This window comes from Poecilia mexicana, unplaced genomic scaffold (assembly GCF_051168715.1).
Source record: "Poecilia mexicana isolate PSO_F unplaced genomic scaffold, ASM5116871v1 scaffold_3, whole genome shotgun sequence".
In the NCBI taxonomy this organism is placed as follows: domain Eukaryota; kingdom Metazoa; phylum Chordata; class Actinopteri; order Cyprinodontiformes; family Poeciliidae; genus Poecilia; species Poecilia mexicana.
This window is the reverse complement of record NW_028263372.1, coordinates 31,018,325-31,040,075: the sequence shown is the minus strand read 5'-3', so window position 1 is coordinate 31,040,075 and position 21,751 is coordinate 31,018,325. Positions and strand designations below refer to the sequence as shown.

Genomic DNA, 21,751 nt, shown 5'->3' with positions numbered 1-21,751 from the left:
CATGTTACAAGCTATACATAATAGTTATTTGGAAGTATAGTTTGCAGTTTTGAAGACTTGAAGTCAGTTTGTCTCTTTTTGCATCTGTATTTTTGTCACATAAGATTTTGAATGTGAATCGCTCTATTCCAGAAATCATCATATCGATAGATAAACCCTACAAAGGTTTGTAATAGAAATGTGAAACTTTGCAGTTTCAAGTAAGCGTAATTCCTGTTTTATGCATGATTCTATATGAAATAAACCTGCATAAATATGTTTTTGTTTGATCTTTGAGTTTTGGTACCCAAAGTTTTTACAGTCAAAGAATATGGCATGAGATGAAATATTTAAAAAAATTACTTTATGAAACATAAGCCTACAGCAACTATGTATTACAGCTAATTGTCATTGTATCATGAGTATTAATTACACAAAATAATTGAACACAAATTAAAAGGGATTCTTTGGTCCTCATTTGGTTCTCAACAAAAACGCTAATAAAAGTTTGTCTTAAAATATTTCTTAATTACATTCAAGACAAGATAACTGCCATTTATGTATAATTTTCACTCTAATCACAAATAACTTAACATTTACATTAGATATCCACTTAAGGTACACCTTCACCTTAATAAATCTGGGCTGGATTCCTATTTGCCTTCCGAAATGCCTTGATTTTTCTTAGCATAAATTCATCTAAGTTTATATTGACATTATAGCAACACACAGATCCAATCATCTTATGAATTTCCTGTTCAATAAAATTCCAATTGAGCTTAGCTGGTGTTAGATCTGCTGAATCTGGAGGCCATTTGTGACATAGTGCACAATCCTGCTGGAAGTAGCTGTCAGAAGACGGGTATGCTCTAATGATAAAGGCAAAGTCAGCAATAACATGCAGATTGATTGTGATTTTTAAACAACTCACAACTGGAGCTAACTGGCTTAAAGTGTCAAGAAAATATCTTCAACACAACCACCAAACTGGACTGTTGATACAAAACAGGATGGATCATCAAACCAAAACTAATCTGACCTTGACATCTAAACGTCACAATCGAAGAGTTGGTTGTAACGAGTGGCTCTTGGAGCTTTTGAGGTCTTTCTATCATTTGGAACCAGTTCACCCCTTTGCACCAACAAGGCATTTCATTTACACAACTGCCACTTTAGATATTTTCAAATTGTTCACCAAAACTTGACCTGCAGCAATCTTCCCCACCTCTAAATGCAGTGAGCTGCTGCCATGTGATTGGCAGTTCTGCAGTTTGTGTTAACAAGCAAGTGAAGAGGGGTATCCAATAAAGTGGCTGCTGAGTATATTTGACAATCACTGGAAACATCTTTTTGAGTGCAGGAATTCACCACAAACGCAAGAGAAAATCATCTTGATCTCTACTTTTGCAGAGCCACATGCTTTAACTACATCCAGATATGGTCACATATGAGAACGTTACCCCACTTATAGCAGCAACAGTGTGTCCTACAAACAACCTTCCATTAAAATTGCCAGTGGACCACTCTGCCACGTTGCTAAATGTTAATTTATGTACCTCACGTTGTGTGTGTACGCATGTCTCAAAGATACTATTAATAGCACATGTGGCTCTCCTTTGTAAGAGAGAGTGAAGGGGGAGGGAAGACGCATCCCCTCAGCTATTTAGTATCCGAATGTACAGGAAGAGGGTGAAGCGAATGCTAAAAGAAGTCATTTGTCAGTCTCGCTAGTTCCTCCTGTAGCCTCCCATTTGTTCTCTTTTGCTTTGCTCGTGGCTCTGCAGCAGCAGCCAGTAGTGGGATTATGATGCTTCTCCTCTCTGCTCCTCCCCTCGGGAGCTCCGTTGTTGCTATGGTTGGCCCGCCCTGAAGAAGGGGGAGGGGCAGTGCGGAGGAGGCCTCCTGCTCACAACTCAAGGCAGAGCAAAGGGCACCTTGCTCTCAGATGACACCCTTTACTGTGATAAACCCTGGTATTGTTTCATAACCAGCCTGGAAAGCAGTGTAGATGTCACTATGCTTGTTAATGTGGATCCCAAATAAAATGAATCAATAACCAAGGAGCCACATATATGCATCTAAACTTGTGTTTAAAAAATGTACTCTATGTAAGAATGTTGCTCAGATAACCCTGATTATCTTTTCTAACATATTTTTAGAAATGCAGCTTAATCATCAGACAACATCTTCAGCTTCTGTGGCTAAAAAGCAAGTGCTTTGGTTGGTATCAGGAAAGAAGCATTTAATATAGCGGTTACAAATGAAACTAAATGAGTAAACAAGTATCTTATTACAGAGTTGCAATTGATTTTTATCATGAATCTAGGCATGAGCCTGATAATAAAATTATGTGGCATGATTGCCTTGATAGTGTGATCTTTACACACACACAAAAAGTATTTGATCTAACTGCTTTGATTTAAAACAGAAATTCAATAATTACTACTACTTTAACATACAGATATAGTCAGACATTTCTTTTTAGCTTGCCAGTTGTAGTTTTAAAAGAACTCAATTTAAAAGTTATTATTGGCAATGTTTTAGTTTTCACACAAAGACTGTTGGTATTTTTTACAACCTAAAATGTTTCAAAGTGTCCAAATGTGTATTTCTTATAAAAAAAAAAAAAAAAGGGTACAGTAGCCTCCTTTTAGACAGGTGGCCAGACGTGTGTTGCAAAAGCATGGCAGAGGGAGCAGTACTGCACTAGAAATACTGGTGACTCCAGCTCTTTCAGACTGTCAGATTTTCAAATATAGGAAAGATGGCCCCACTTTTTTTTATTTCATCCTCTGCCACTACAGCAATCACCAATTATGCATCTTATCCGTACTCTGACGATTTTAAAATATTATTTATTAAAGAATGTCTTAAACAACCCATCCATTAATTTTTTTCTATAAGAGCAAACATCCCTTTTAATCTGTCAAATACCACTTTAGGTTTTTAAAAGTAAATTTGAATCTAAAGAAGTCATGCACTTAACTATGCCTTTTGTTTATTTGCTGTGTGGACTTCACTTCTTAGTCTCCCTCCTACACAGATCATTTAAAAACAGCACACAGCCTACAGCTAACACACCACAGCATGTGAGAAAGCATTAAATATCTCCGAGCTCTAGTTCTGGGATAAGATTTGACTGTGTCTGTCTTCCAGAACCAAAGATCAATGCCTCTGATCAGATCGTCCTGCCCCTGGACGGACCTGTCAAACCGGTTACCCTACATTGCAACCTGACTGCTGCCCATACGCCCCACAAGGACAGTTTCTGGATGAAGAATGGACGCGAGATTCCAAACACACGGGGAGAAGAGAGAACCAGATCATTCAGGTGACAAAATCCTTTGAATACACATTCCACTGCTCATCCTAAACACCCATTTAATGCAGCACTTTCAGATAAAATAAAGCCATTGTGTGAGCAATAAAGGAGCTGAGGTAATCTCTGTCTCAGCGGGGTGTGAAGACATTCTTGGAGATCAAGACCTTGCATAGACTGAGGCATTACAGTATACTGATTAGTTCTCAGCTGGAGGTGACAGAGGTGCACACAGCTACATGCATGCTAACTCAGGTTTGTTTTTCTGCTTGGTTGACTGATGGTGAGGGATTTTTAAAAAGTGGAACACAGACCACAGAGCAGCAGATTTCCCCCGCTCTAAAAATAAGCAGACAGTGCACTAAAGGCTATGACAATAAAACTCACCATAAGCTCGTCTGTGCAATCACTTATGTTCAGGAAGCTACAGATCATAACTTTCTAAATGTTAGGTTTCTCTTATCTAAGTTAGCTTAGTAACTCAGTTCAAAAAGTTACCTCATATAACAGAAGCAGTTTTTAAAAAAACGAGTATTTATTGTTATTGTCTGCTGGGCATGTGTAAAGTCAGTAGTTTTTCCCAAGACTGTAGCAAAACTTAATTGAAAGAAAAATTATAATCTGTACTTGTGTAATACTCTGATTTTCTGAGAAGTTGAATTTGGGGTTTATTAGCTGTAAGACATAATCAAAAATGACTGAAACAAACACTTAAAATACTGTATGTCAATCTAAAAGCAAAGAATCAGTATATTTATTTTGAACTTATGTATGTTACTTTTATTAAACTATCTAAGTCTCACTGAGATTAAAAATCTCTTTTACAAGACATTCTAATTTTCAATTCAATAGGTGAAGTAAACTTTCCAGTGATATCTACATATCTCGTTTTCTTTGTGCAAACTAATCTTATAGAGTTTGTTTTGTGGCAACACAAAATTGTGTTATTTATATGCACAAGTGTAACACAAAATACAAATTTAGTCATTCAGTCTTGTTAAAATCAGTAAATAGAAATTCAAAAACAGAAGTAGTTTTCATTTAATTTTAAATTATCACAATACTAATTATTTATTAAGAGTTTGCAAATGACATATTGTATTTAATACCCACATCTCACTCCATCCATCCATCCATCCATCCATCCATCCATCCATCCATCCATCCATCCATCCATCCATCCATCCATCCATCCATCCATCCATCCATCCATCCATCCATCCAATAAAACTAAGTCTCCACTCTGTCATTTGCCTGAATAAATAGTTCCTGCTGTCACACAGTATAATCATTTAGCAGAGAGCCACTGTCAGCCCCCATAGACATACCACATACTCTGTCTAGCCACAAGATAAGACCAATTGGTCACTTCCTTGTCACACTACATCAGTGAAACTCTGAACATTACAGCTAAAATGCCTGTAGCACACTTTCCTGCAGAATACAGGGCTGCAGTTTTGTAATATCTGAATAAAAGGCCATGATTTTTTTTTTCACAGCTTTGTGAGTTCCTTGGGCGTTCACTGATTTAGTCAAAGCTCATTATGATTTGTAAATTCAAAGCTAGATGCCTTAATTTACTGGACTTTTTGCACTACAAAAAGTCCAGTAAATAAAAAAACAAACAAATGGTAAAAACAGTAAATAAAAAAAATGTATTTTCATTTGGTGGAAAAAAATTATTTGTTGGTGTTTTTTTGTTTTATTTCTTGTAGAATCTCTAAACCTCGAGCAGACGATTCAGGGGAATACATGTGCGTTTACACATTTGATAAAGCGCCAAATGCAAACGCAACAATTGAAGTGAAAGGTAAGTTTTCTCTGGAACAAGATAGCCAAAGTAAACATTTTATGGTTCAAACAAATGTCCAGTAATTACTGAAACATATGCATAATATGCAGCTTGTAGAGAGATTAAGGATGTTGAAGGAAAACTGTTCACCAAAAGCTGTGTCAAGAGAGTCATTGTTGTCAAAAATGCTTGAATCCGGGCAGTGCAGTGGTGACGACAGGGAGAATACCTGAGGCTGTTGTCACTCTTGGCTTTACTGAGACTACAATCTAGTGAAATGGACAGGGAGTGCACACACTCTCCAAAATATGCAAAGAACAAGGCTTACAAGGAGACTTTCATAAGAACTGTGGCCTATAAAAATGAAGTGTTATGGTTAAAAAGGACAGGAAATACAAATTGTTGTTGCCAATAACTTGCCCCATCTGGCCATTTGGATACTTCTGCATTCTGTATTTTAATAACCTGCGCTAGTTCAGCACATAACTTGCAATAAGGCGGTGCATAAAAGAAGGATTATTAAGTATTCCAAGACAAGCTGAAGATGAAGGAATATTACATTAGTTTCTTAGTAAAAAAAAAGAAAGTCAAGTAGGGTTTTATCAGTCCTCTCAATTATTGCAGGACGACTGTGAACTGTGAACGTGGTGTCATAGCTTCTCTTATGCAGAAATAACATCATTCATAGGTTATTGGGTGTACTTTGTGTGTAAGATTCTAAAAGATGAGTTCCTGTGAGAAAATAGGAGTGGAGTAAAGCAAATCATCTCCACCTATAAAATCTGCAGCAGACAATTCACAAGATACGACTGAAAGAATCCTGTTACATTTTGTTACACCTTGCCATAAATACTGTTAAGGCTTGTAAAAAAAAAAAAAAAAAAAGTCCAGCTCTTAAACTTAGTCATATTTTTCTCAAAAAGCAAACACAAATGTTGATGTAGTTTTATTGGGGTATGTGAGAAACCAACACCACTATTTGAACAACCAAGACAGAAACCACAAGAGTTAGCCTCTTTTAGAGATTTACTTGCATACCAGCAAGAAAAAAATGCAGTGATTTACACAGTTTGTAGGTCAGAGTCTCTTCTGACCTTCAAAGTGCTTACATACACTTGTGATGCCCACTGCTACATGTAAGATGGGTATTTCTTGCAGCCCTGCAAAAAGCGCCTGGAAACACCACTTCCTCTTTTCACAGACTTTGTCTCAAAACAGAGAAACAGGAGTTTCAACTGTCTACAACCGTCAATGTGTCATGTTATTCTCAAACCAGACTGTCTGTTAAATATAAGGTCAAATGTCAACATTGAGTAAATGATTAATCAAACCAATGTAATTGATTCTTAGTAAATAGCATGAAATGATGATAATGAACAAACATTTTACCAACACATAGCAGTGCATAACTGTGAAGTGGAAGAAAAATGGAACATGTTTTTTACTTTTCTTTTTTAAAATGAAAATATTTATATCCAATTTTGCAGAATCAAACTTAATTTCATTTACAGCATTTAGTCTTTTGCGTTATGTCCCATAAAACATCTAAGCACCAAACATTTATCCATTCTTCATTGGTAACCATGGAGTAAAAAATTTTATTTAGAAATTTTATTTAGATGTGTCAAGATACAGGGGACCAGAGCAAATACAAAACATTGAAAATTATTTATGATTATCCTTCCAATTACCACTTATGCACAATTTTGTGTTGCTTCAGCACAAAAAATCCAAATAAAATACAGACGCTTGGGGTAGTAACGGGACAAAATGTGAAAAATTCATGGGGTGTGAACAATTTTTAAAAAATTCCCTTAGGCCTTTTTTAAAATGTTAAATGTCAACTTCAAATATTTAGAACTTGAATCGGAGAACTTAACCTGTTCACTCAAGTGAACAACAAGGAGTATTGCAAGTTCTTTAAAGTAATGTTTTCATTCAAGGTAGCACTGAAGCCATCAACCTGAATAAGGAGTCCTCTGTGAGGAAGGGCAGGTCAAACCCTCTTCAAGAGAAGATTGCCTGTGTAGTGCATAAGCCAATTTGCAGCAGCATGGCTGTAGTGCATACTGAGCCAGGCCCGCCTCTTTGTAGCGAAGCCTGATTGCGTAACACAGATGACGGCTGTGCGTGTTGCTTTCACTGGATTGTCAGATGACAGCACTAGTCACCATTCAAACTGTTATTTCTGCAGTGGTTTGGCCGCTGAGGCTCACTATCTGCCCCCAGTGGGAAGATTTAGTATCTGAAACTGTCAATGAAGGACTTTTTGGTGACATTGATGGAAAAAAGATAAGAGAGACTATAATAACAGCCTTTTGATGTCATAAGCGTTACAAGCGCTGGATCTAAAAAAAAAAAAAAAAAAAAAAAAAGACATTTTTTTCTGTCCGCAAACTCTTGTAATTTTCTAGAGGTGGTTGAGATCCACTGTGACCCAGGTAAGCAAGCCCACTGTTAAGCAAGCCAGCTTTCCACAGCGCTCCTGGCAGCAGTTCACTGAGATCCCTCGCCTACAGTGTCCTTGGCACACTCATCCTTGCAGGACTCGGCTCAGAGGCAACAGATGGAGGGTTCTGTGATGTTGTAGGATTAAGGCTCAGAATACAGGCCCAGCCATCTCTGTGGCACGAGTGGACTTTATTGTCTGTGATATGAAGCTTACTATTCATACATATTTGGTCCTATTATGCATATCAAGTTTTATGTAAGGCAAAGCACCTTTCTCAGTCAGTTTTATTTCAAGAAAATAATAAAGCGTCACAACAAATCTTTTCATGAATCAAAATACCAAATGTGAGAACTGATATGATTAAGCGCTTTAAAAAATATATATCATGTCTGTTCTTTCATCTTCTCAGGAAAAATGTTTTCTGACAGGTTTGACCTTGTTCCCTTTCACTCATCCCTCTCACTTTCATCCCACTTTACCACAATGTGGCTCACGGAAATTACTAATCAAGAATCAGGAGTGTGAAATGGAGGTTTCTGCCTGTTTCAGCACCACTCAAAGGGCTGCCTGTGCTCTGTCAGTCACAGAGATGTCACAGTAAGGATAACACATAAGTAAGCTTGGCCACTCCCCTGCTCTGGGCGCACGTGTGCACCATAATTAGAGTGAACTGATGTCACTGAAGAGCACAGAGCCCTCCTGCCCTCCACACACTGCTGAAAATTTCTCACACTCAGTTGCTGTGATGTCAAAGACTAGAGAAAAACGGCTAACTTGGTGCTAAAAGGTGTCTCACCTTGGGGACAGAGTATTTTACTAATCGGTTATCATTGCTTTTCTTTGCCTTGTGATATATTTTCATAATCAGCATTCATTACAGAGAGCTAGCTTTGATCATTATTTTGATGTTAAAATTCTCATTTTAGGACTTTACTGTCAAATTACTGTGAATGGGAACATCTGGAGGCTTTCATATTATACTGATGCAACCCTGCCCCCATCCTTGACCTCGATACGAATGGTATTGAAATGCTTTTGTCCCATGTAGCAACAGACCCTGCATTTAGCTGGAGGATGTATAGTACAGTTCATAAAATAATTTGAGTTTATAGGGAAAGTAAATATCTTTGCATGTAATTTACCAGTTTATGTCACTTGGACCCATGAAATATAACAAAATAATTAAATTCAGTGCTTATCAAAATTATTCATACCCCTACACACACCTACAGTCTTGATTGGGATTTTGGAAGACCAATACACAACATGCTTTGTAGGTTAGAATTGAAATCACACTGTTGCTGCATTTTTTCAGATAAATCTACAAAAATCTAAAAAAAAAAAAAAAAAAGTGGAACACCTATGTGTTAGTTTTTTTTATAACATTCTCCCTCCTGAGGTGGGCATCTATGTTCTTCTGTGGTTTAATACTCTCCTTGCGGTTGTGACACAACAGTATGTGAAAATGTTCTGGGCTGTAAATACTTTTGCAAGTGTTATACATGTTTAGAAAAGAAATTCATGAAAAAATCAACACAGAGTCACTTTGCAAAGCTGCTGGAGCAGCAGTCCAAGGAGATACAGAACCTGAAAAGAACTGAATGCATCTGCTGCTCCGTCTGCCTCTGCAGTCTGAAAGCTGAGTACAGAGACGGCCATGTTGTGTTGAAACACATGATACCACATTCCCAGTCATGATGGCTCTTTTGTCGGAGCCCCCTTTCTCTACATCCTCAAGAGCCACACATTCCCCAGGAAGAAAGGATGTGCTGTAAACTTCTTCTTCCACTCTTGGTTTTGGCCTGTGACCTGTTGTCTTTTGTTGAGATTTTGAAAGCTTAATTAGTGCTCCTTCTTGTAAACAACTCACTAGCTTTCTGCTGGTGACTCACTATAACAGATGTGAAAAATTAATAGCTACACCTGCAAACGCCGCTTAGCCTGTGCTGCATCCACATTATAGTTAATGGAAACATCTATAGAGAAAAAAGCTCAGTAGATACAGAAAAACAGTCTGGGTTAGAAGCCCTTTTGAATCATACAGACACAAATAACTCCCTTAAAACTAAAACAGATAATCATTCTCTTCATATTTATGTCCTTTGGTAGGAATGTAAATCTTTCTATGAATGGTTTTTCTTCCTCTAGATGAGTTGTTAATGATCTGTTTTGCAACCCTAGCAAAACCCTACATCACGGGGCACAAGCGAAGTGAAAATAAAAACGAGGGGGAAAATGCAATGATGTACTGCAAGTCTGTCGGCTACCCGCACCCAACTTGGACGTGGCGAAAGGTGGACGGAACATCTTACAAGGTTTATATCAAATTATAAAAAGCTAAAAATATGCGCAGATGCTGTAGCTCAAAGAATTTAACATTGTTTAACTATTATTTACTTTGAGAAATGGTCACTGTTTTTCAGGATATTGACAACTCCACAGGACGCTTCTTCATCACAAACAGAGACAACTACACAGAGATCAACATACTGAACCTAGATATAACCACGGATCCTGGAATATATGAATGCAACGCAACCAATGTTATTGGGAACACTGCGGAGACCACGATACTTCGAGTGCGCAGCCATCTTGCGCCGCTTTGGCCTTTTCTGGGAGTGCTCGCAGAAATTATCATCCTCGTAGTCATCATCGTTGTGTATGAGAAACGCAAGAGGCCAGATGACATTATTGATGGTAAGAAAATCTTCTGTTGGAAAGCAACTATGAGTAATAATCTGAAGGGAGATTAAACTATAACATGTGAAAACAAACTTTATGAGAAAATTTATGCTTTTTGGCAGTAAATCTGTAGATGTTTTCTCAGCAGATTAGGAATAGCATGATGGTGAAGAAACCATCATGCTTTATGCAGCAAACTTTGAACCCCAAAGTTGATTCTGTTGTTTGAGGAGACCTTTATATATTCACACTTGGAAATTAGACAAAGCTCGGTCTGGAAGGAGTTGGCTAGTCATACAAGCTAGCAGCAGTTACGAGACGTACAGAATATTGCCAGAATATCAATTTTTTAACTTAATTGGTTACTATTCTTTTCCCCTTTCCCCTTCCTTCCATATGGAACCATATTCTAAATGGGTGGTAAGTGAGAGATCCTGCATGGCTATGAAGATCTGTTGTCAGTTTGTATGTTTTTAAACCAGCCTACAACCCATTTACAATCCTTTTTATCTTGGATGATATATTGCTTTGATTTGAAACATTTTTACTTCCATGAAAATGAACCGATGATATTCTGATCCATTTCCTTAATGTAGATGTAATATAAGATATAAATATTTTGATAATCTATGTTTTTATTCAAAAAATAGCCATGTATTTTTTATTATGCAATATGCAATCAAAATTTCAGATGAATAAAAAAAACATATAAGGTATACAAGGTATTTCCCAGATTTTAAATGTGAAAACGCTTCTAAGTGGAATGTGTACACCAAGCCAAAGAAAAATAATAATAATAATAATAATAATAGAACAGAACCTTTCAGACAAGTATACAGGACTGATATCCATTCCTATCAGAGGCTACAAGAAAATGAACAAGAAAACAGTAAAATGAAAATGCAGAATAAGTTTTTAAAGGATTTACCACTGTGACGTAAGTAAGAGTAAAGTACACTTTCATTTCTGAAATATTTCTAATGCACTCTCTATAGTTTGGACTTAGATCAGTTTTCAAGTAGTACAATGAAAAACATATCCATTCCCTAGTTTTACAGCAAATGCATCTGTTTAGGACATAATAATATTGAACTATATTTTGGGGACTGCTGGGTTTTTTCTCAGCAGTGTTCCCTCTATCTGTTATCAGATACCTAGGTCTCTGTTTTTCTTACTGAAGCTGCAAGCCAACCCGATCTGCAGCAAACTCACTTCGTCTTGCTGACTCAGCACAAAAACTTTTTCAAGAAGATGCAGAAAGCCACAAAAATCCATTTTTTAAACAAACTGTAGCTGCAGCCCATTGTGGAGAGTTCCTAAAACAGCTTTATCAGCATGACTTCCTCTCCTGCACCACCTCTCTCTGCCTGGTCCCTGCTCAACCAGTGGCAGGGGCCCACTCAGCCAAACACACACAGGATGATGGAAACAAGACAAAACAATGCATTGATCTCTAAATATTGTTAAAGTTTAAGTTTAGGCCACTTTTAGATTATACAGGTCTTAAATGGTGAATAGAGTTTTTTCTTATGTAAAACCACTCTTGTGTTTATTTTTGTCTTTTATTAAAATTTATTTGAAGATACAAAACATTCACGGGTGAGAAAGAGCAAAAAGTCTGCAAGAGGAAAATATATATACTTATATGTATATGCAAGGGGTTAGCCTGCATAAGCTCTGTGCACAGTTTTTGGTCAACCAAAAAATTGAAGCGATTAAGGTAGATTATATTTGCCATGTTTATGTCATTCAAATCAGGATGAATCCCAGCTCACAGCCTTTCTCAAATCTCCTTTTAGCATCCACTGTTCCCAGAGGTTTTGGCCCCTGTCTGCGTGCGTTATAATTTCGAGTCTCTTGATGGCTTAGCTGCATTGGAACACTTTTTAACTCCACAGCCAAAGGCTTTGATGCAAAAGGCTGACATCTCTGTACCTGCTGCTAAAATGACTATTTTTGCTGTGTGATGAACTTATTAAACTGCAAACGTTATATAAAGAGAGACACCAAAATGTTTTATTTGTAAAAGTGAAATCACAATTGATGTTTCACAGATCTTTTGTTAAACCACTAAAATCACACAGCAAAAAGCTGTTAGTGTGCTTGCAAAGGCATAACAGTAAATTTGTGTTGTATGCATATGAAGTGTGATAAAACTGCATAAGCCGACAGATTTTCCTCCTCTTGACAGAACCATTTTTTTTCTTTTTTTGGTCTAACATTATAACTGCCATAATCTGCTCCATTTTAATGCCATGGAATGCTGCTAATGCTGCTTATCCCTGACTAATAACTGCATGGAAAATATCTTACTGTGACTGGTTACTTCCTGTACCTGCTGACACATTTCATTTGTTTGCAAAACACCAACAACCCTACATACCCCAAGGCTGAGGGGTGTGAAACCATTCTTTTTCTACCACCAGCAACTTTCAGCACCAGCTTTGTTTGTTTTTCTGCAACACTGTAACAATGGCACCTATGCTACTTCCCTATTACCACAAAGACTAATATTTAATGTCTGTTACACTATATTATTGCTTTATAGTATGCAAAGTAATTGCAAACTAGCAACATCTATCATGCCTCATCCAAGTCTATTTAAAACTGCTAACTGTAATTAAAAGATGGCTTTAAATGAGCCATCTGTAGCACTCCTACACAGCCTTTATTTGAAATAAACAAGAAACCCATGAGAGTTATGTAAGGTTAAGTTTATAATGTTTGGCTTAAAAACTGATTTTATAGACATTTATGAATTTGTTTACAGTATTTGCTTCAGTAGCAAATACTATAGACTCACCTTTGTAAGAATGTAATGCACAAAACCACCAAAATCACTGCTCTGGATTTACCAAACTTCTGAAAATGGACAAACCTCAAAACACTCCGTCTGAAAAAAAACCAAACAAAACAAAACAAATATGGATCAAAATCAGCAGTAAAAGTGTATTCTGCTTCTGTTGTATTCCTTTCTATCATTTGACCTCTATTTGTGTTTTTGTCTTGTTTTTTCCCATGTCAAAGACGATGAGCCAGTCGGAGCAGCGTAAGTAAATAAATACTTGTAATACTGTGCATTAGGCATCGTTTAAAAGGAGTGGGCAATGTATGATCTGTGATTTATTACTGCTACGTCACTGTAATCTAACTGCTTTTATCCTAGGAAAACAAACTCAACAAACAACCACAAGGACAAAAACATACGCCAGAGGAATACAAAATAAGCAATTTACTCAAGTAAGACTGTGTTGTAAGGGATGGTGGGGAGGGGGAATAAATGCAGAACTTACTGAGAGGATAACCCATATTCAAGTCTTCTCTCTACTTTCTCTTCACAGATGAGATGGATAAACTGCATTTTTTTTGACTACATGAAAGTATCAGAGGTTGACAAAACTCCAGGCAGTGTGGAATAACCCATATCCTGTCTCATTCTATGAGAAACAATATCAGCACAACACTGGCAACAATAAGAACTTACTGTAATGGCTGTCTTAAGCATGCCTTATCCAGTCTTAGATGGCAATTTCAGGATGATGAATAATGACTAACACGCCACAAAGGTGTACACATTTCCAATGTGCTGTTGATGTCTCCTTTATTAATTTTAACATATCCTCAACTGAGGTGATTCCTTTTGTATTACATATCATGTACAATGCATGCAAGATAATAACGCAATAGGATACTCAGAATAGACATTTTCTGTTGTTATCCCTCGTGTGGCTTTTCTGCATCCAATCTACCTGTTTTTTATGGAGTCATCATATATATATATATATATATATATATATATATATATATATATATATATATATATATATATATATATATATATATATACTTTTTATCAACAATTTGTACAGCATATCATTGTCATTAAAATATTTAATTTGTGAGAAGAAAATCTACTTTTAACAGAACTTTTATTGTGAAGCAAGGGCTTCATTAACAGGCAGTATTTAAATTTAATTGAGAGTGCTTACAGAAAATGACTACTGTGTGTTTAACTATCTTAACGAAAAGGATATCTGTATTATTTCTATTTTCTTTCCAGAGTAACTTAGGTGTCTTGTATATGTTGAAGTATGAGTGTTCAAATGATAGGAAATATGTAAAAAAAAAATATTTTTTTTATAATTCTCAATTTCAATTCATTGATTTTTACTTTCTATTTTTCTCTCTTTAACTGTATAGCATGGCTATAATCCTATGCAATATGTATTCTTAAATAGGTATATGGAGGGCAGTTTGTTTTACTCAGTGAAGCTTTAATATTGTGGGATCACTTGAAAGCTGGCATAGATTCACTGCTGTAGCTGCATGACTCCTCTTTCAATACAATGTATCCATGTGTGTTGCGGTGGGAAAGGACCTGGATTCGGGATGTGAACTGAGGGACCAGAGCATATAGCCACGATCAAACATATGAGTGAGACCAACATTTTTTTTTCTGAATAAAAACAATGTCAAAAACCATGCCATGTTTCTTTTTTTTCCCCAAGATCTCAAATATTCAAGTAAATCGAGAGCATCATCTGTGTTATATAACAATTACTGTGAGATAAGATTTTAGATTCACTGACGGCCAACTAAGCTGAACACTGCCTACACAAAGTTTACAACATAACATAATGGCACTGACTTGAACTTTCTGCCTTCAGCGAGCAGTGAGATTTTTCTTCACTCTTCTTGCAGTTTCTCAAGCTCCTCCTGTACCTTCTCTACAAACGCAGGGAAGCTGGGATCCAGGAGGCAGACCCGCAGGATGGGTTCCAAGTCACCTGATGCCAAAGAACAGGGACTGTATATGTTAGGGAGAGCCAGTGCAGTCTCTCCCAGGAAGTGCTGTGGGATGCAAGGAGAAAAACTGCAGTCAATCTAATGGTTAGAATCTCACTGAAAGACATGCAGCTATATGTAAAAGACTTTTGAATATTTCCACAAAGTTAATTTATTTCAGTGAAAACTCATATATAGATTCATTATACAAGTGATTATTGAAGGCACAATAACAATAGTTGTTATGCCCTACAGAGCAATAGGAAAGACTTCTGACTTGACAGCTGTCCAGCAGCAGACAGTTGCTGACACATTTCACAATGACGGTAAGCCACAAAATGTCAGTGCTAGAGACATAGGTTGTTCATAGAGTGCTGTATCTAAGAAAATTAATGGAGAGATGCTTTGCCGGTAGTAACCTTCATTCACAGTATTCAGACAAGAAAGAAAGAAGGATTCCACAGTCGGGAATTGAATCTCAAATGACCCAACACCTCACTCCACCATAATTAATTTGTTGTAAGCCATAATCATCAAAAATAACAGAAACAAAAACCTGCATAATATATTTCTGTGTATAATGACTCTGTTCATGAGTTTCACTCTGTCAGTTTAATTACTGAAACATAATTAATGTATCAATCTAATTTATTGATCCATGCATGTATTTCTGGAAGTGTTGATGAGAGCTGAGAGCCTTATAGGAAGGATATGATTACAAGACTACAGATTTAAAAGGCTATTTATAGCAAATGTAGCACCAGTTAATTTTAGATGATTTGCAGATTAATGTGTCAGAGTTTCAACATTTAATACCTCGGTAAGACGCTTGATGGACACAGAGCCGTGGACAGCTTCAGGCTCAGGCTGCCCAGTCTTTCTCTGACATGCCTGCTGCCAGAAGATGACAGAGAAAGTGAGGAAGGAAAAAAAAAAGATTTGACAGATGCGGCGTGACACCACAGAGTAGGGAGACCAATCAATGACCTCATTACTAATTGAAAATTTTCCACCTCTCAAAGTCCTTTCATCTTCTGTGCGAACTTCTGCATTGCATATGTCTCCTAAAGGTCAACTTGAGCACCATGGCGGACTCCATTTCTTTCCTAATCCTTCATGTTTAATGACTTAAAGCACAGAAGTGCTGCGTGTTTTACTTTGAAGCCAAATTGTAGTTAGCAAATTTTTGATGCTACTCAAAAGTGTATTCAAGAACATAACTATTTCATTCTTACAGTTATCTCTGAATTTTTAATATGGGGTGATTTATATTTTATAATCTAATATTAGACTGGCATACTAATTTTTGAGTAATTTTTAGTCAGTCTAATCCTATTATTATTAAATTTTCCTATCTAAATTTGTGTTTTCATGGTAAGCCTTTACTTAATCCCATACAAAATCTGGAATTACTTAATGATTCTTGCAGATTTAAATGGCCTATCAGCCCCACAAAAAAGACAATATAGTAAATAGCACCACCTAGCGAGGACTTACTGCTACTGTACTGTTGATGTCAAAATCCTTTCAAACACTGTGGTGAGCTTCTTCAATTATGGCTTACAAAAAGCCTATTTCACAACCAAAACAAATCGGATTAATCTATTACTATAATCTAAGTAGTGTGAATATTTTATCCATGTTCTAAACTCTAACCCAAAACTTAACACGAGTGTATTTCGCTTAGTTTTGGGACGTGTATGGCTTAACAGACTAACAGTTTGAAAAACAGTCTGGTTAGTGTTGAAAAAAATACATTGTGTTTGCTGAGAGGACATCTTAGCAACCTGTGCAGCTGGTGGGACCACAGTGGGGGGCTGATTTGGATGTGTCGCAGCAACTTCCAGAGAGGTGACAGGAACGTATGCAGACAACTTTTCCACAGCCCTTGAACACTGATTTACGGCCTCTGCTGTGCTGCTGCCATCAAACTGCATCCTTATCATGCGGCTCTCCCCCTGCACACGTCCAAAAGATTTGCACACCGTCTGTCTCTGTCAACCAGTCATGCCAATGAAAACATCTGAGGTTTGTATGTTTTGTTTCACTAATCAGTAAAATTAATTCATAAATAACAATTCAAAGCTTGTGTATTGTATAGTAATATCAATAATATCTTTTTGATTTTGTAATAATTAGTCAATGCATTGTTTAAGGTTTGGAATGGATCGCACTAAATGAAAACATTAATAGTCTGCTGCTTACCTTCACAGTAAATCGGATCATCAGGTTATCAGATTTGTGCTGCACTTTAAGAGAGTTGGAGCCATCATGCAAAGGGATTGTGGCCTGAAAAATGAAAAGAAATGAAACATCTTTACTAACCTGGAAAAAAAGTTGATTTGTACTATCAAATTAATGTATATGTTTTAAATAAGAACCCAAGAGCAAAAGAGACAATGGCTAAAATTAAATGTTTCCCAAAACTGTCTGCAGGGGTCTCTGTTTACTCAGTAACTTCAAAACTTCATATTTTGATCTAGTCATTTATCTCCAGGAGTTCAGCAAGAAAAACAATAGCTTTACAGTCTGTCTGCTAAATGTGCTTTGCCGTGGTTAGTTTTAAAGTAGAAGCAGTTAGTTAATTTATTTCCTAAACAACTGCACTGCACTGGACCCAGAGTGTTGCACTTCACTAATGATTTAACAGAAAACACATTTTAAAAACTGCCAAAGGGAACATAATGTTCAACATTTTGGGAACCTTTTGCCTGAATGGTTCCTTCACATTTAACCTAATAACCACAATTCTACACAACTAGTCAATCAGACTTCGATGACATTTGATCACTAAGCAATATTCACATTTAAAACTGAATATTCAAATCTCTTATGACTAACTGTCATTTCAAAAGCCAATATGATGTGGATCCTTTGAGATCTTCTTTGGGATTTTTAAGGCTTAACGTTTCTGAATGAAAACTTCCTTCACAAACTGCAGGAGTCTGTAATAGAGCAGTCAGTGAATGCTCCTTAGTGAATGTTCTCTACTGTCTGACCTGAATAAATGTCTGACTTGTCAACCTAGCACAGCAAGATAGCCATGTCTCCTCACAGAACATTATTAATCAGAGACAGAGAGCTACCTGAAACTGCAGTCTGCAGGTCAGAGGAAACCTTTTATTTTGTCCTGGGCAACAAAAATGGTTTGTTGCCCAGAACAAACCACACATCTTTCCACTTTTACAAAAACAATGGAAAGATGTGTATATAGAAAATTGCATGGTTATCATAGATTATTTTTTTCTTTTTTGCTTCTTATCAGTTTTTATTCAGCTTTAATGTGGCATGGACTTCTAAAGCTGCAAAGACAATAAGTGTGAAATCGTAAAACATTATTAAGGTTTATAACTTATGTGTATTTGTGACAAAAACTATGATTTTTTTTTTTCTGTAACATTCTTGAACCCAAGAATATTTGGCTTGGCTCCTCCGAAACAATGCAGTCAAATCCCATCAGATTTGATCAGAAATGTCAGACTCTTCAGTAGAATATTTTATTTGGCCTTCATCAGACCCTCTGATCTGAAAACAGATTAATATTTATGTCCAGTGCCATGGAACGGGAGGAGCAAAATTTTGCACTTTGTTTTCAGGCTTTATTTAAAAAGATGAAGTCAGACTTTGTCATTCACAAGCTGCCGCCTTAATTCCCTACAGCTTTGGGCTAGTGTGGTGCAAATGTGCAATGCAATGTCTGGAGTTTCAACTGTTTCAAGCTTGGATCACAACTATAATGTTAGACTAAAACGCTAAGGGCATGGGATTTCCCTGAAAAGAGACATTTTCAGTTTACATACTAATGCATGTTTCAAAATGTATTCCTTAATATCAATAACCAACTCAGAATTTAAACTGTTGCAGTTTTTCTTTATTGCTGTCATGCAGTTGTCAACTCAAACTCTACATTTTCAAAACAGTTGACATTCAGGCAAAAACAGTGACACTGATAGTCAAAGTGAAACATTTTACTTGCTAAGGGTTCTAGCCATGCCAAAACATTTAAAATATGAAAAAAAAATATTGAAGCAATATTTCCTTCAAGCAGCACAAGGTGCAACCAAGTGTATGAGCTCTTCCAATCAGTTATCACATAACAAACAACATAATACAGCACTTGCTTAGCCCATTAAACTGCTTTCAAATCAGTACAATTTGTCATTGTTCTACTACATAGACTGTGTTAGACTTTCCAGCTTCTTGCGAAGTATTTTATCCAGACTCAGAAATGCTTTGATAGTAATTTAATTGTTTTCCTTACTGAAATATTATTAATTATTACAAAAATACTTTTAAATGTAAACCAAAATAAATTTAGTAAGCTTTGATAATCAAGATGGTAAAATTTAAGGAGATTGATTTAGGGTCACTCTGATGATAGGAAAAGACAAGAGTACTCATAATGCACCATAATTGCAATTGTAATCATCATTGGAATATTCAACCACATCGCAATAGCATCTTACCAAGTTTTCTTGCCCTTGAAGCACCAGCAAATATCCAGATTCCAACAAAGTCATGACAATTTTAGGTTCATTGGCCTTTGCCTCTAAAACCTGCAAAATAAAAACAGGAAAATAAATTGAGTGTCTGCATTTTCTTTCACTCTACAGCTGCTCAATGTTTCATTTTACAAAGAGCTTTCGTCCACTTGACCATGGAGTCTCCCACATGTCTGGACTTTCCAGACAGAGTTGTCTTTATATGACAATTCTTTGAGACACACTCACTGAACTCAGGTGATTTCCATTCCATTCAATGTGAGACTACAAACACCAATTGGATGGACTTCTATTGTAATAGGTCAATCACTTTAAAGGGAATGAATGAATGATCCAGCCACTTATTTTATGTAGAATATTTTTATTTATTATTTTATTCAACATGCCTTTTCTACAGCAGAGTCTTGTATGGTGAGTGGTCATTCAGCCTGTGGAGGTTGATTTAATAACTATTTGTTTTCTTTGAAAAAATAAGTAACCTGCTAATTGCTAATCTTTCTAAAGCTTTCTACAAGTAGCCCTTGACCAGCTCTTCATATAATTATTTTCCATCCTCTGTCTGAAATCTTGCAGGGATCAACTAGTTGTGTCTGATTTGACACAACTAGTCTCAAATCATGTTCTTTCCACTTCTTGATAATAGCATCAACAATAATCAGTAAGTTTTGCAAAAATAAGGTTGCAGAAGTCTTGAGAAAAGCTTGTTAGGTTTGCCCATCATGCAACTTTCCTTGTAGGCCTGTGTAATTATATCGATTTTGCGATATATATATCGATATTTTCTTTCCTAGAAAAAAATTGATATTCATCTGCAAGTATCGTAACATCCAACTGTCACCTTGCTCACTCACTGCTTGCTTCGCCGGGAGAGTGATTAGGTCATCAATGATTCCTTGAGATGTTAAGTGTCAAGGTTAAAAAGGTATCAAACTATTCAGAGCAGGGTACTTGGTCCACTTTATTTACTTTACAAATGCATGTTAGCTACAGTGTGTACTGTTTCAATTAAAAGAAACATGTTTTCTCACCACTTCTTTGATTCATTTTGTCCAGCTGTCGACTTTAAGTCTGTGTCCATGTCCAAACAGAGCCAGGTATTGTGTAGTTGGTGCTTTTAATCAGTTTTCAGTTAAATTAATTCAATCCAACACTATAACAGTCACAAAATGTCACCAAAATCACTCTGTCCCTCTAAAATATTTCAGAAAATCGCAAAATGTATTGAATTGTATCGTTTGTTGAATATCGCAATATATATTGTATCGTGAGCAGAATATTATGTATCGTATCATGAGATTATTGTATCACTACAGCATTATTTCTTTGTGTAACATCTTGATAATGAGACAATTTTTAAAAAGCCACAATTTGGGATGATATTATTCTGTATTAGTTTGCAAGATTGCTTTGTAATTACTGATGAACTTCAGCTGGTATTACAACTTTCCAAGCCTTTTTACACCTCCCTTTCATAATGAGTTCAGTATTTTGTCCTGTGTAAATTATGTCCTCTTTGCTTGTATGGACTGGATGGGTTGATGTCAACACCAGGTGAAAATTGGACCTTTAGAAATATTACATCAGAATATTGGTGATATGTCCAAACTTATTTTACATAATTAACAAAAACAATAAGAAATGTACATGTTGTTCAACAGCTTATATATATATATATATATATATATATATATATATATATATATATATATATATATATATATATATATATGGTTTTCCAGAACATTCTAGCTTCTTTAAAATTCAAAATCTAAAAATCTAAAATGTAATTACAAATATTTATATACAATTATAAAATAAAAACACAATTCAGGCTTGACACCTAATGCTTGCAAATGCTTGTAGCTGTTAGAATAATAACGTTATGCTAAGTCCTCTTAAAAACAAAGCTTGTCCCGTTCTAGCACCCGGTAGCTAGCATAAAGCTATCGTGTTTAAATAAAAAAAATATTAGGTTACCTTCCAAGGCTTTCGTCCAGTTTGTGGCACAAAATGCCCAAAGCGTCTCAATATCCATATGTGACTCGCTGCCATTTCAAAAAGACTTCAGAGTCCCGTTTGTTGTCGCAAGTAGAAAGTTGTCTCCTCTTGTCGTCTCACATGACCTTAACTGAGCATGCGTGGGAGGAGAAGCAGTAAGGAAAAACATTTTATAACATTCTTTTGCAGTTAAATCACAGAGAAATGAAATAACACACACTTGTGTAAATAATTCTAAAATC

The 21,751-nt window shown here is 36.2% G+C and overlaps 2 protein-coding genes across 2 annotated transcripts in view; one reads left to right on the top strand and one right to left on the bottom strand.

Moving 5' to 3' along the window:
• nptnb (neuroplastin b) overlaps window positions 1–14,005 on the top strand; it is a 38,430-nt gene extending 24,425 nt beyond the window's left edge. Inside the window, exons 3-9 of the mRNA XM_014994336.2 lie at window positions 3,136–3,310; window positions 5,014–5,108; window positions 9,724–9,857; window positions 9,966–10,239; window positions 13,252–13,273; window positions 13,391–13,464; window positions 13,566–14,005. Of these exons, the coding sequence (XP_014849822.1) occupies window positions 3,136–3,310; window positions 5,014–5,108; window positions 9,724–9,857; window positions 9,966–10,239; window positions 13,252–13,273; window positions 13,391–13,451 (761 nt within the window). The 3' untranslated portion in view covers window positions 13,452–13,464; window positions 13,566–14,005. The remainder of the gene's footprint in view (window positions 1–3,135; window positions 3,311–5,013; window positions 5,109–9,723; window positions 9,858–9,965; window positions 10,240–13,251; window positions 13,274–13,390; window positions 13,465–13,565) is intronic.
• A 604-nt stretch (window positions 14,006–14,609) lies between these two features.
• Window positions 14,610–21,613, bottom strand: rec114 (REC114 meiotic recombination protein). Its single transcript, XM_088004427.1, has 6 exons — window positions 21,489–21,613; window positions 19,476–19,565; window positions 17,215–17,298; window positions 16,797–16,967; window positions 15,826–15,903; window positions 14,610–15,075 (listed from the first exon to the last, which is right to left on the bottom strand). Exons 1-6 carry the CDS (start codon window positions 21,561–21,563, stop codon window positions 14,911–14,913), a joined length of 663 nt encoding a protein of 220 aa, XP_087860553.1. The 5' UTR covers window positions 21,564–21,613; the 3' UTR covers window positions 14,610–14,910.
• Between the last annotated feature and the right edge of the window lie 138 nt (window positions 21,614–21,751).